The sequence below is a fragment of the Haplochromis burtoni genome, unplaced genomic scaffold, assembly GCF_018398535.1.
Source record: "Haplochromis burtoni strain Fernald_Lab_line unplaced genomic scaffold, NCSU_Asbu1 Contig_127, whole genome shotgun sequence".
In the NCBI taxonomy this organism is placed as follows: domain Eukaryota; kingdom Metazoa; phylum Chordata; class Actinopteri; order Cichliformes; family Cichlidae; genus Haplochromis; species Haplochromis burtoni.
In genome coordinates, this window is record NW_024582488.1 from 380,844 (window position 1) to 393,924 (window position 13,081).

At 41.5% G+C, this 13,081-nt stretch overlaps 1 protein-coding gene across 1 annotated transcript in view; it reads right to left on the reverse strand.

The window, feature by feature from the left end:
- tmtc2b (transmembrane O-mannosyltransferase targeting cadherins 2b) overlaps nucleotides 1-9,475 on the reverse strand; it is a 70,436-nt gene extending 60,961 nt beyond the window's left edge. The window contains exon 1 of the mRNA XM_005930356.3: nucleotides 8,979-9,475. Within this exon, the coding sequence (XP_005930418.3) occupies nucleotides 8,979-9,061 (83 nt within the window). The 5' untranslated portion in view covers nucleotides 9,062-9,475. The remainder of the gene's footprint in view (nucleotides 1-8,978) is intronic.
- Nucleotides 9,476-13,081: the final 3,606 nt, after the last annotated feature.

Consider the following 13,081-nt stretch of genomic DNA (forward strand, 5'->3'; position numbering starts at 1 on the left):
CAAAAACCTATAGCTGCCCTTTACCAATCGATGCGCTATTCTTGGCAGCGTTAATGCCTTTCTACATCACTGAACTGTGGTCGTGAATGTCTGCCACACAAAACTGACCGTGGGTGGGATTTAGACTGGTATTACACATTGTTAAGGCAATATTGTGTGTGTGTGTGTGTGTGTGTAGTGTGTGTGTGTTGTGTGTGTGTGTTGTGTGTGTGTGTGTGTGTGTGTGTGTGTGTGTGTGTGTGTGGTTCTGTCTGCAGTACACTGTGCGTGCAAGATCTATTAAGCAAGACAGTCTGTCAACTTTAATTAAACAGCCAGCCGAGGCAATGAGAATACTCAAAGTGGACTATGGTCATCATCTTGTGTTGTATTGTAAAGACTGATCTCTAATGCCTCAATCCACCACCAGGCAGCACACCTGACAGCTACATATGGACCATTTTTTATCCCACTGCATGGCAGTTGGGTGATTACCCTGCTTCAGAGCCTGATTATTTTAAAGTAGCTTTAAAGTATCTCGATCTGGCCTGGTGAGAGCACAGAGGTGGTTTTCAAGGACTCGTGGGCATAATATTCATTATCAGCCTCAATCTTATAATGAAACAATGTATTCCCTGCATTTTAGCATGCAGATATCACAGCGTGCCATTTGATCAGGAGCATATCAACTATTAGAGGTATTTAAGACTCATGTATGTCTTAAATACCGAATTTCCCAGAGGAACCCACCCGAGGGATTAATAAAGTTTTATCTCATCTTATCTTATCTCTTATGTATCGTGTTTCTCCAACGTCTAGACACCATCTGGACCTGGAGGTTATGCGTGTCCAGAAGCGAGGAAGGAGCATGCTCGCTGTGTAAGATGGATCACATATTGGGTTTAAAAAAACCTGGCTTAGCATTACAGCCTTGTTGGTGTGCACAACCTAATCAGATTTAGTAACAACTAGAGCAGGGCGATATGACCAAAAATATTTATCACGATATCCATTTGAAAATTTGCGACAACGATATAACTGATGATATAATTGACACGAGACAAAATACTTTACACCTCCACAACTTTATTAGTGCAAAAAACCCCCCCCCAAAACATCAATGTATTTCCACTTAAACAAGCAGCTTTTTTAAGTGCATTTAAGTTATGTAAAAAATGTAACAGTGCAAATGCAAACTCCTCGCTGACAGCTTAACTAAAAGGCATTTCCAGTGGAAATTGGCCGACATATCCTCAGCATAACCATGTATAATATCCACAACACTTAAAAAGAGGTTATACACACACAATACGGTAACATTATGTTGAAGCTCAGCACGTATCACTCCGCGAGGCTCCTGACTACGACAGCTGTAACACTCCGACAATCCATCAAGCGTTGCGGCTTCGTAGCTTAGCAAAGTCGTACTGAAACATTTGACAGATTTTCGAGCGCCGTGCACATAAAATCGTTTCGAGGTCAGTAAACACAACCAGAGTTCATACATAAGGCACACGGGATTATAAGGGGCTCTGTCGACTTTCAGAAAAATCAAAGGATGATTTTAAGTGGCCGTATTTTCCAAACAACACGGTAATAACGACGGCCCGCTAGCATGCGCTACCAAAAATAGTGCTTTGTTGTGTATCTGACGGACGAAAGCTAAACCAGTTCCACACCACTGAAGTTGCAGCATTTTTACAAACCAGTTCTGGTTCATTGTTTCATTCAACGATCCGCTTTCACTCTTCTCATTCTGCGTTGCCGCCATGTGCGTCTGTAAACAAAGGGACTGTGCATGTGGGTTTTACCCACATTCTATCGCAATATTTCATTTTTTTATCGTTGCCCAAAATTACACCGGTATTACCATGAACGGTATGATATAGCCCAGCCCTAGTAACAATGTTCAGAATATTTAGGTTGTAACACACTGAATGCCTTAATGTTCTGTAATGAAAATGGATTCTATCGCGATAGAATATGGGTAAAACGCGCATGCGCAGTGCCTTTGTTTACATACGCACATGGCGGCGACGCAGAATGAGAAGAGTGAAAGTGGATCGTTGAATGAAACGATGAACCAGAACTGGTTTGTAAAAATGCTGCAGCTTCACTGGTGTGGAACTGGTTTAGCTTTCGTCCGTCAGATACACAACAAAGCACTATTTTTGGTAGCGCATGCTAGCGGGCCGTCGTTATTACCGTGTTGTTTGGAAAATACGGCGCACTTAAAATCAATCCTTTGATTTTTCTGAAAGTCGACAGAGCCCCTTATAATCCCGTGTGCCTTATGTATGAACTCTGGTTGTGTTTACTGACCTCGAAACGATTTTATGTGCACGGCGCTCGAAAATCTGTCAAATGTTTCAGTACGACTTTGCTAAGCTACGAAGCCGCACCGCTTGATGGATTGTCGGAGCATTACGGCTATCGTAGGCGGAGCCTCGCGGAGTGATACGTACTGTGCTTCAACATAATGTTACCGTATTGTGTGTGTATAACCTCTTTTTAAGTTTTGTGGATATTATACATGGTTATGCTGAGGATATGTCGGCCAGTTTCCACTGGAAATGCCTTTTGGTTAAACTGTCAGCAAGGAATTTGCATTTGCACTGTTACATTTTTATATAACTTTAATGCACATAAAAAACAGCTGCTTGTTTAAGTGAAAATACATTGATGGGGTTTTTTTTGCACTAATAAAGTTGTGGAGTTGTAAAGTATTTTGTCTAGTGTCAATTATATCGTCAGTTATATCGTTATCGCAAATTTTCAAATGTATATCGTGATAAATATTTTTGGTCATATCGCCCTGCTCTACTGGATATTTTAATAGTTGTAAGAGAAATTCAAGGCCACTTTGTTGTCATTGTTTTCTGAGGCTATACTCACAGAACAACAATGCTATGAACTAAATGCTGGGCTGGAGTCTATCCCAGCTGGCAGGGTCCACCCTGGACAGGTCACCAGTCTGTCAGCGAGAGACAGAAAACCTTTCATGCTCTCATTCACACACATGACCAACTTAGGATAAACAATTAACCTAACATGCGCATCTTTGGACTGTGGGAGGAAGGCAGAGTAGCAAGAGAGCGCCCGTGCAGGTACGGGGAGAATACACAAGTCTTGGCAAAATTGAGAATTTATCCTCTAAAGACCATGAATACGAAAACCAAATTTCACAGCATTAAATTGAAATTGATTCTTAATCCGTCTTGTTGAAATCTGCTTTGTATTTAATTAACAGTTAGTGGTTTACAAGAAGTCACACAAAGCATTGTGGGGAAAAAAAAGTTTCCAAAAAATCCCAAACTTCCTCAGACCGCAAACGCCGTACAGGAAGTTGTGGCTGAAGCATTCAGTGCATCAGCAGGTCCTGCCGTGCCACAACCACACGACCGTTTGCTGAATGTTTTTTACTGGTTCAACCACCAGAATATTCTTTGTGTGCATTTTTTACATGTTAGGACATCCACCAATGAAATGCTTTCTCAAGTTTAGTCTCCATTGCATGTTTACAGATATGCAGGTCTTTCTGTCTTATTCCCCCCTTTCTGTCCTCACCACAGTGAATGCAACATAAGAGCCAACATTTTTTAAATGAACTTCAGGAGTTTCGGTGCAGTAACAAAGATGCAGCGTGGCCATATTCTGGGTCCGATGACAGCGTGTAGGAGTCAGAGTAGCATCGTTTCTACTCAGCTGATTCCTATTAACCTGAATATGAACTCACTCCATCCAAGATGCATGCTTCGAGCAATTCTGTGGGGTTTTGTTGGAAAGAAAAGAAACATATCAGAACCCCTCATTAATGGTATTTTTAGAAACAAACGAATTTCTGCCAGGCTAGCTTATCTTGCAATTGTGGTGAGAGAGAAAATAACAATTTCTACCCTCACTGGCTATCTGTTGGAAAACGAGAACTTGGGAAAATTGAGATCCAATCTTTCTGTGGTTGAAAGTGAGCCGATCTTTCCGCGCTGGTGTGAAGGAGTCATGTTTTAAAAGAAGAATCGTCTTTCTTCCTTTTCTCTTTCTGGTACATTTGAAGGGAAATCTGAGAGATACTGTAATGAAGATTTCAAAAAGTTGTCACATTCACCGCACACTGGCAGCGCTCACACGTGGAATGTCAACAGACTCACACTGGAGCTAAAAATCTGTAACTGATAATCAGAAACATTCCTGTTAGAATATTTATTAGAGAAAGTGTGGAGCCACCAGGAGTGAGTAGGATACCTCCCACATGTCTCCTTCCTATCCTGCCAGCAGATTATACAGTCTGGCAGTCGAAGGAAGGAAATGCAGGACCCAAGGTTCTTACTGCTGACAACAGAGTCGCACTGAAGAAAACCATTACAGCTTTCATCTGTGCTTTTTTAAAACGAATTCTTTGCATTTTTAACTTGATTTAAATTTGCAATATATCTTTTTTAAATTTTTGTTTTAATATATTTGCGATAACTTTGAAGATAAGAATCATTACATATGTTAATGTCCATAAAATTTCAAGATCCACAGAGTCTTTCAAGTCAAACGTGAAGGACTTTGACCCAGGAGATTGGGGTTCATGTTTGTTTGCATCTATGACTGCTGGGTTAGGATTAGGTTCGTTTTAGGAAAAGATCACAGCTTTGGTAGAAACAGACCTATGATTTTTTTGGGTCTATTTTAATGCTTTCTAACACGTGTAAATGTTTACCACATGTTAGAAAAGCCCTGGCTGAGTGGAGAACTCTTTCCCGTCAAAGGACATTGCAATATGTAAAGTCTTTTTAACTGAATTTAACAGAACAGCACTGCAACCTAAAACTAACAGATTAAAGAGTTCTTCACATTTACACAGAAGAGCTTTAATTTTCTTCAACTGAATTGTTCGGGAATAGAGGAAACCTGACTCCAATATTAATTCTGCCTCACTTTTTCAGTCTGATACTTGGTGCTGGGAAAAGCAATCGAGGAATATGAATCTGTTGTGATGGAAAACCATATAAGAGCGGTGAGAATGAATCAAATCAGCTAATCTGAAGGCCGTAACATAAATGATGAGTTGAAAAATGCTGGAAAGCTCTGTGTATCACAGAGTCAGGTGATAATTATGTGCACGTTTGTCGTTTTGGTTGCATTACACAGATTCGATCTATTCTAAACAGTGATTATGGCCCCTTTGAAAAACTAAATACATGAGTTTTTAATGCATTATATTATTTTTGTCTATCTTCACTGACTGTCAGCATGAACTCTGATGTCTCCATCCTGGCAACTACAAGCAACAAACAACCTACATTTGAATCCACTTCAAATGCTCCCCCTGAAACTGGTGATGGGAGAAAAACCCTAAACTGCTTACCGAACGAGACCATCTGGAGACGCTGGATGATAGAAGCCGGGGGCCTAAAGGTTTTTGGGGGGGTAGCTGAAAGGAAGAGAGACGGAGGGAAAAAAAAGATGCAGAGAGAAACAGCAGCGTAGCTACATCTACGAAACCATGTCGTGAGTCCCTCTCTGCAGGCAGGACGATAATTACAGGGCGCAGGCTAAGAAACCCTGACTGGGGAAAAAAGTAGAGATATTCAGGCTGCTGGGTTGCCGCCCTTGGGCCCTCAAGATAACCACAATGCTAAGCAGCAATCCTACAGTATAGGCTATGAGAGTAGGGTTCAAGATCACTGCAGTGACACTGTGCCAAAGAAGAGACAGCTATGGACAAGCCTATACTGGGGCAGGTAGGTCAAAGTACTCTGGTCTCCACCTCAGAGGCCAGATTAAGGCTGTCTACACGTCTCTGAAGTTAAACTTGAAGAAAACTTGAATTAATCTGAACTAAAAACAAATATTTAATAGTTTCTTTTTCCTTCACCATATTTACTATAACATTTGGGTGGTGTCAACATGAGTCACCACCCAAACCTCACATAAACTGCCTCAGCAAAGCAGCTTTTGGTTCTGCCCTCAATCCCAACTTCTCTAATAAAACTTTCAGTGCGTGGAGCTGTACGATGACTCGCCGTTACCAACTGTCTGACCATTATAAATCACTGGTCATGCCCAGGGAGGCTGCGTCCTTCAGCGTGACCCACAACCTTCACACATCCTCACACAGTCAAATTGTACACCATAACACGAGGCTGGAAAAATGAGGTGGGTGCAGTTCATCACATCCATCAAACTCCTGACAGTGAACAATAATCCATAAAGCCAGTGTGTGTGTGTGTTTGGGGGGTGAAATATATCTTAAAAACAGTCCAGTGTTTACAGCTATTAAATGGAGAATTTGGCAGCTTTTTAAGCTTCATTAAAAACACCGTCACCTTGATTAACCTGCGCTCAACAGGTTTTTATAACCGAATAAAAGAATCCTGCAATCAAACCACGGAGGTCTTTTCATTATCACGCGAGTTCCTGGTGCACACGGCTTACAGAATATTGCACCAGTATTTCTCGTCTGACGTTTATCTGAGCTCTCCCATTCCTTCGCTCAGCCCTAACTGTAGATTGCAGCAGTGCTGATATGAACTACATGACATATGATTCCCATTTTCCAGTACAGGTGTCAAAGCTGTGTATGTGCTAATGATGACTGTGTCCCAGGGAGGGAAAGGAAAAGCCCCCTCCCCGCGGGAATTTGGCCGTGGCGAGCAGGTCGCTCCTCCACGCTGTCATTCGTATCAAATGAGGGGCCTTACCGGCTGCAGGGTGAGAAAACTGACTTGCATGGAATTATTTTATTTAGACTCTGGACAAAAATAATTTAACATGTGTAAACAAAATTTTCCCCTCTCCTTTTAAATGTGAACTTCCTTGGTTACCGCCTTGGTTACCAGGCATAAAGTTATTAATGTGTAACCACTGAACACACATATGATAAGACGCATGTGACCGAGGCACTCCTGATACCATGAGAAGAATGAATTTGAAGAAAACAAAAAAAGCACTGCTACAAAGCGACTATGAAACCTCAGGTGTCTCTTCTATGGCATCTTTGTGCCCCCCAGGCATTTTATGCACACTGCAATCTTGAATTTTGATTTTAAATCACAAACTGATTTAAGTCTGGGCATTAGTTTCACAGCCAGCAGCAAAGGAGAAACACAATCTATCTTTTCACCGACAGGAATCAATGCCGCCTTGTGAAAAACAGCTATATTTATTTTTTTTCTCCTCAGCTGTTTACCATAAAAAGTTCAATCGAAGCTATAAATCTTTATTTTGGGGCATGCCGTCGTTATATTCTGTAACTCTGGTGTCCTTTTAGTTTATGAAAAACAATATCTGAATGATGCATAAATTAGTGTCACAGTTTAAATAAATCCACTCTAAAGGCTGCAGGGTGTTTAGTAATGGCAAGCTCGAAGTCTGATTTATTGCCATTACAAATTTAGTATTTTCCATAATGACAGCATAAAGACATCATCTTTTTTCAAACCTAACCCAGCATTAGCAAGTCAGATCAGTTTGTATGCCCAGGACTGTTGTACTTAAAATGATACAGCACCGCCGCACACACCCTTCCTCTCTCCTCCCTCCTCGCTCTCGGTGGAGCCCAGGGGGGGACAGGAGACGGCTGCTAATTGCAAGCCTGGAACACACGGTGTTAAAAACAGATAACGCTGGATGTGACAGATAGCCTGCAATAGAACAAGATGTCAGAGACAGAATACTGTACGTCAGAGCAAAACCCCGGCTGGGATGGGCGAATTCGGTCACTCATCTGTTTCACCAAAAAAGCCAGAAAAAATTTGGAGCCAAACTCCTGCGGTAATAAATAATTATTTTACAATTATGTTAACATCTCCTCATAGAATTATCAAGGTTTGGCGTCTGCATTACATTCAAACTTGGAGGGGCTATCCAACAGCCGGCTCTCACCTCTCCACCTTCCTATCATGTAAGTGTGTGAATCACCCGACCTAAGCACCAAGTGCAAAACGCACAGCAACACACAACTGTAAAAGAAAAAGTGTCACACTTTCAGCAAAAAAAGAAAGAAAGAAAAAGACCAGGGGGGATGTGCTCAGCAGGAAATGTTCTATATCCAGAGCAGTGAGCAGAGATGTGCAGGAAATACACCACGTTCAGTGTTTGTACACTAAGCTGTATTCTCTGTGCGTGCTTTACTCTTTAAGACACATATAATAAATGCACAGCACTGCACAATATTCTGTTCAGAGAAAAAGCATCCCAGACTGACAACTATGAATACTGGCTGTAGTAATATTGATAGGATGTTGATACAGTGATAGGAGCATAAATGTGCATGCAGCTGACCTACATCAAGGCAATGGATGGAGAGTAAGGAGCCGGAGGCACTGACAACCATTCAGCCATCAAATATCAAAAGGCCAGCTATGAGTAATGCATTTCCCTGCATAACAGCGACTGAGCCCACAAACCAATGAAATGGGTTACAACGTTGCCTCTTTTAAGTAAATGAATAAGAAAACGCTTTGCACACTCGTGCATGTGTGGAACTGCTGCAGAGATATGAGGCACGTTTTTTTTCCTGTTGGGATCAATTGATTCCCCAGCACATCTCAAGACTTTGAGACTTTGAAGAAGTTATTTCTGAGGCGCACGGGCGCGCTGCCTGACTACACTTTTCAACTTACGGAAAAACAACAAGCTGTGATCCAAGACAGATCAGCTGTAACACGGGAATGTTGAAATATTAGCCCAAAGGAATTATCTTTCAAGGCAGCTGCCACACATGTCACAAACAAGCACGTGTCTGGACTGTGGACTCTGACAGTGACTTTCAAAGCAGTGGGACATTTCCATCACTCAGCTTCTCCTCAGAGCACAAACTACCGATACGTGATACCTGCCTTCAAGCGGACTGTTTGTAGTGATAGACACAGCGCTCTGTTTTGATGCTGACGCAATGAAATGCCTCCTTCCTCCAAGTTGTAAATCATCGCTTCTCTACAGAACTGATGAGGTTTCCTGCTAGTGGATACAGCACCGTGCGTTTGGATGTCATTCATTCACTCAAGTACCTGTCATCGTAGCAGAAATCGGCGCCCAGAGTGTTGACATACAGGACCAGAGCCACGGCGCCGCACAGCAATTCTGCAAACATTTCTGCCTCGCACGCGCGCGGGGAAATACTAACAAAAACAAAACTAAACAAACTGGGAAATGAGAAAAAATAAAGAAAATTAAAAAGATGCAAAGCGAGACACCGAGAAGCAGCGAGTCCCGGTTTCTAGTCCCTCTCAGTCCCCGTCTTTGTCAGGATGTCTCTGCGAAAACAAGTCCATTCTCTCCCCCCCATCATCCTCGCTGAAGTGCGCAAAGTGGATAATCCATAGGTGGCTTTCTTTCTAACCCATGTTGGGTCTGAGCCCGAGAGCTTTTTATCCCGCCGAGAGTTGGGCAGGAAATAAAACACGAGCAGCGTTTCGTGGATCTGTGACAACACACGCAGCACGCCTCCCTGACACAGAGGAGGATCAGCCTCTGATGCTCAGCTGCCGCTGCTGGCTAAACGTCGCGATTGAGACAGAGGTCAAGTCAGACAGTCTGGAATTGTCCAACATCCGAGTAGACTTTCAAAATAAACTTTCCAGTGAGCAGCGCGAACAAAAACAGGTGTTCAAGTGCATCTAAAGGTTGACAAAAGAACACGGTAGCCTTATTTAATGAAAGTCCTGCGATGTAGTGTGAGGATGTAGATGAGCAGATAAAACAAGGCGTAAAAGACACATAACTGCTTTTTGACCCCACATGAGGTTCATTTTAACAAAGCTTTATATTATTCAGTGAGCTTCCCCCATATAGGATTTTTATATATACTCTTTTAATAATTAATATTTAGTTTTCTAATATAACTTCATTTCTGTCAAACCTTAAGACTTAATATGGACGATTAATCTACTTCACTTCCGCTCCAAACCTTCGCATTTCTGCAAACTTGACGCAGCTATGCTCCTAACACATGTGGTTTGAGAGAATCCGAGCGCATGCGCACCTCCCCTCCTCTAGAAAGGGGATAAATCACACTAGGTGGGGCTGAGAACCGCTGGTAGGGGTCACTTAATACCGCTAAGAGTAGTCCATAATGTCAAGGTGGTCCTTAGAGTGGAGTTCGAGGGTATGCTTCATGAACGAATATCATATTTAATTTCATAAAACCTGTCACTGTAATCTGTGGCGCTCATCTAACATCTACAAAAGACAATAACATATAATATATTTGCTGGCTACAGCTATTATTGCTTACGTAGGAGAATTAATCATTAAAGAAACACAGGCTTGCTTGGCTGTAAGAAATATTTCCCTCTACTTTAAATGTGGCTTCAGTTTGCTGCACATGTAGACATACAGGGAGCAGCAGCTGAAGCAGACGCACACATCCCGTGCGCTTGCCTTGATGACGATTCTTATAAATAACAGTTGCTTATTAAAAGCTACATTTTTGTAATTTATGTCAGTCCAATGACAAGATGGTGTGAGAGCAGAGATCACTTTGACCTAAAAGACTGACTTTCTTAGATAAATGATGACGGGAAAATCTTTTCCTGCTTTTGATGTGAAGAGCAGGTTATATGTTTACCACCCTGAACAATGAGTCGCGACAGTGTGTTTTCAGGAACTTCTTTCTCCTCAACAAGGGTCGGGAAAGTTGTAAAGCTGGGCCCAAAGGGACCACTAGAGGGCCCTTAGGCTAAGAATGTCTGTGAGAAGACTAAACAAGGTAAATTATTTCAGCCTCTAATATACAACTGAATGCATTGTCCTTAGCTAAATACCGAACATTTCCGATGATTTTCCCGTGATTGCACAAAATTGCCACTTTAGAAGTGAACAAGCAAAACAAAGCTGGGTGTTCTTTTTCATGATGAGTAAATTCAGTGTCTGGTAATTATTAAACTTTCCCAGACTTAGTCTTTTATTATCAGTTTTACATGGCCAGCGTGTTTCTACATTTCCAAAAACAATACATTGCATCTCGAAATTACAATGATCATCACGACCGTTAACATGATTCTTGGACTTCCTTTAAGAGTATATTGCACAACACAAGGAGGTATTAGACCAGCGGCAAAGAAAGAAGAGAAGAAAAGAATAATTGCAAAAGTGTTGCAGACAAAGTCAGTAGTCTGGCGACTGCTGTTGATTCAAGGTTGTTTCAATAGGCAAGCCCCATCTGTCAGGGCAGCATTTCAATGTAGCCTTTCACAGGACAGCAGCAGGACACTGTGATGTAATACATTTCAGGAATTAATTAGTCTGATCAAAGTTTTTCTGTTTTTTGGCTTAGAGTCTACATTTCTCTGTTGACTGATTATTCATGCTCCTTTTTATTTATTTATTTTCATCAGGTTCATAAATACATTTATTTTCAGGTTCAAAGAGCGCATAGATTACTTACCACACCTCTGATCACTGGATCCTTAAATAAAATTCATAATATATCATTATGAACATAACCACTTGATTTATATATATAAGATATAAACTAATATAATAATAAATCAACATATACATATAATATATATATATTAAACAATACAAAAACCATCTACACATATACAGGGAGTGCAGAATTATTAGGCAAGTTGTATTTTTGAGGAATAATTTTATTATTGAACAACAACCATGTTCTCAATGAACCCAAAAAACTCATTAATATCAAAGCTGAATGTTTTGGAAGTAGTTTTTAGTTTGTTTTTAGTTTTAGCTATTTTAGGGGGATATCTGTGTGTGCAGGTGACTATTACTGTGCATAATTATTAGGCAACTTAACAAAAAACAAATATATACCCATTTCAATTATTTATTTTTACCAGTGAAACCAATATAACATCTCCACATTCACAAATATACATTTCTGACATTCAAAAACAAAACAAAAACAAATCAGCGACCAATATAGCCACCTTTCTTTGCAAGGACACTCAAAAGCCTGCCATCCATGGATTCTGTCAGTGTTTTGATCTGTTCACCATCAACATTGCGTGCAGCAGCAACCACAGCCTCCCAGACACTGTTCAGAGAGGTGTACTGTTTTCCCTCCTTGTAAATCTCACATTTGATGATGGACCACAGGTTCTCAATGGGGTTCAGATCAGGTGAACAAGGAGGCCATGTCATTAGTTTTTCTTCTTTTATACCCTTTCTTGCCAGCCACGCTGTGGAGTACTTGGACGCGTGTGATGGAGCATTGTCCTGCATGAAAATCATGTTTTTCTTGAAGGATGCAGACTTCTTCCTGTACCACTGCTTGAAGAAGGTGTCTTCCAGAAACTGGCAGTAGGACTGGGAGTTGAGCTTGACTCCATCCTCAACCCGAAAAGGCCCCACAAGCTCATCTTTGATGATACCAGCCCAAACCAGTACTCCACCTCCACCTTGCTGGCGTCTGAGTCGGACTGGAGCTCTCTGCCCTTTACCAATCCAGCCACGGGCCCATCCATCTGGCCCATCAAGACTCACTCTCATTTCATCAGTCCATAAAACCTTAGAAAAACCAGTCTTGAGATATTTCTTGGCCCAGTCTTGACGTTTCAGCTTGTGTGTCTTGTTCAGTGGTGGTCGTCTTTCAGCCTTTCTTACCTTGGCCATGTCTCTGAGTATTGCACACCTTGTGCTTTTGGGCACTCCAGTGATGTTGCAGCTCTGAAATATGGCCAAACTGGTGGCAAGTGGCATCTTGGCAGCTGCACGCTTGACTTTTCTCAGTTCATGGGCAGTTATTTTGCGCTTTGGTTTTTCCACACGCTTCTTGCGACCCTGTTGACTATTTTGAATGAAACGCTTGATTGTTCGATGATCACGCTTCAGAAGCTTTGCAATTTTGAGACTGCTGCATCCCTCTGCAAGATATCTCACTATTTTTGACTTTTCTGAGCCTGTCAAGTCCTTCTTTTGACCCATTTTGCCAAAGGAAAGGACGTTGCCTAATAATTATGCACACCTGATATAGGGTGTTGATGTCATTAGACCACACCCCTTCTCATTACAGAGATGCACATCACCTAATATGCTTAATTGGTAGTAGGCTTTCAAGCCTATACAGCTTGGAGTAAGACACCATGCATGAAGAGGATGATGTGGACAAAATACTCATCTGCCTAATAATTCTGCACTCCCTGTA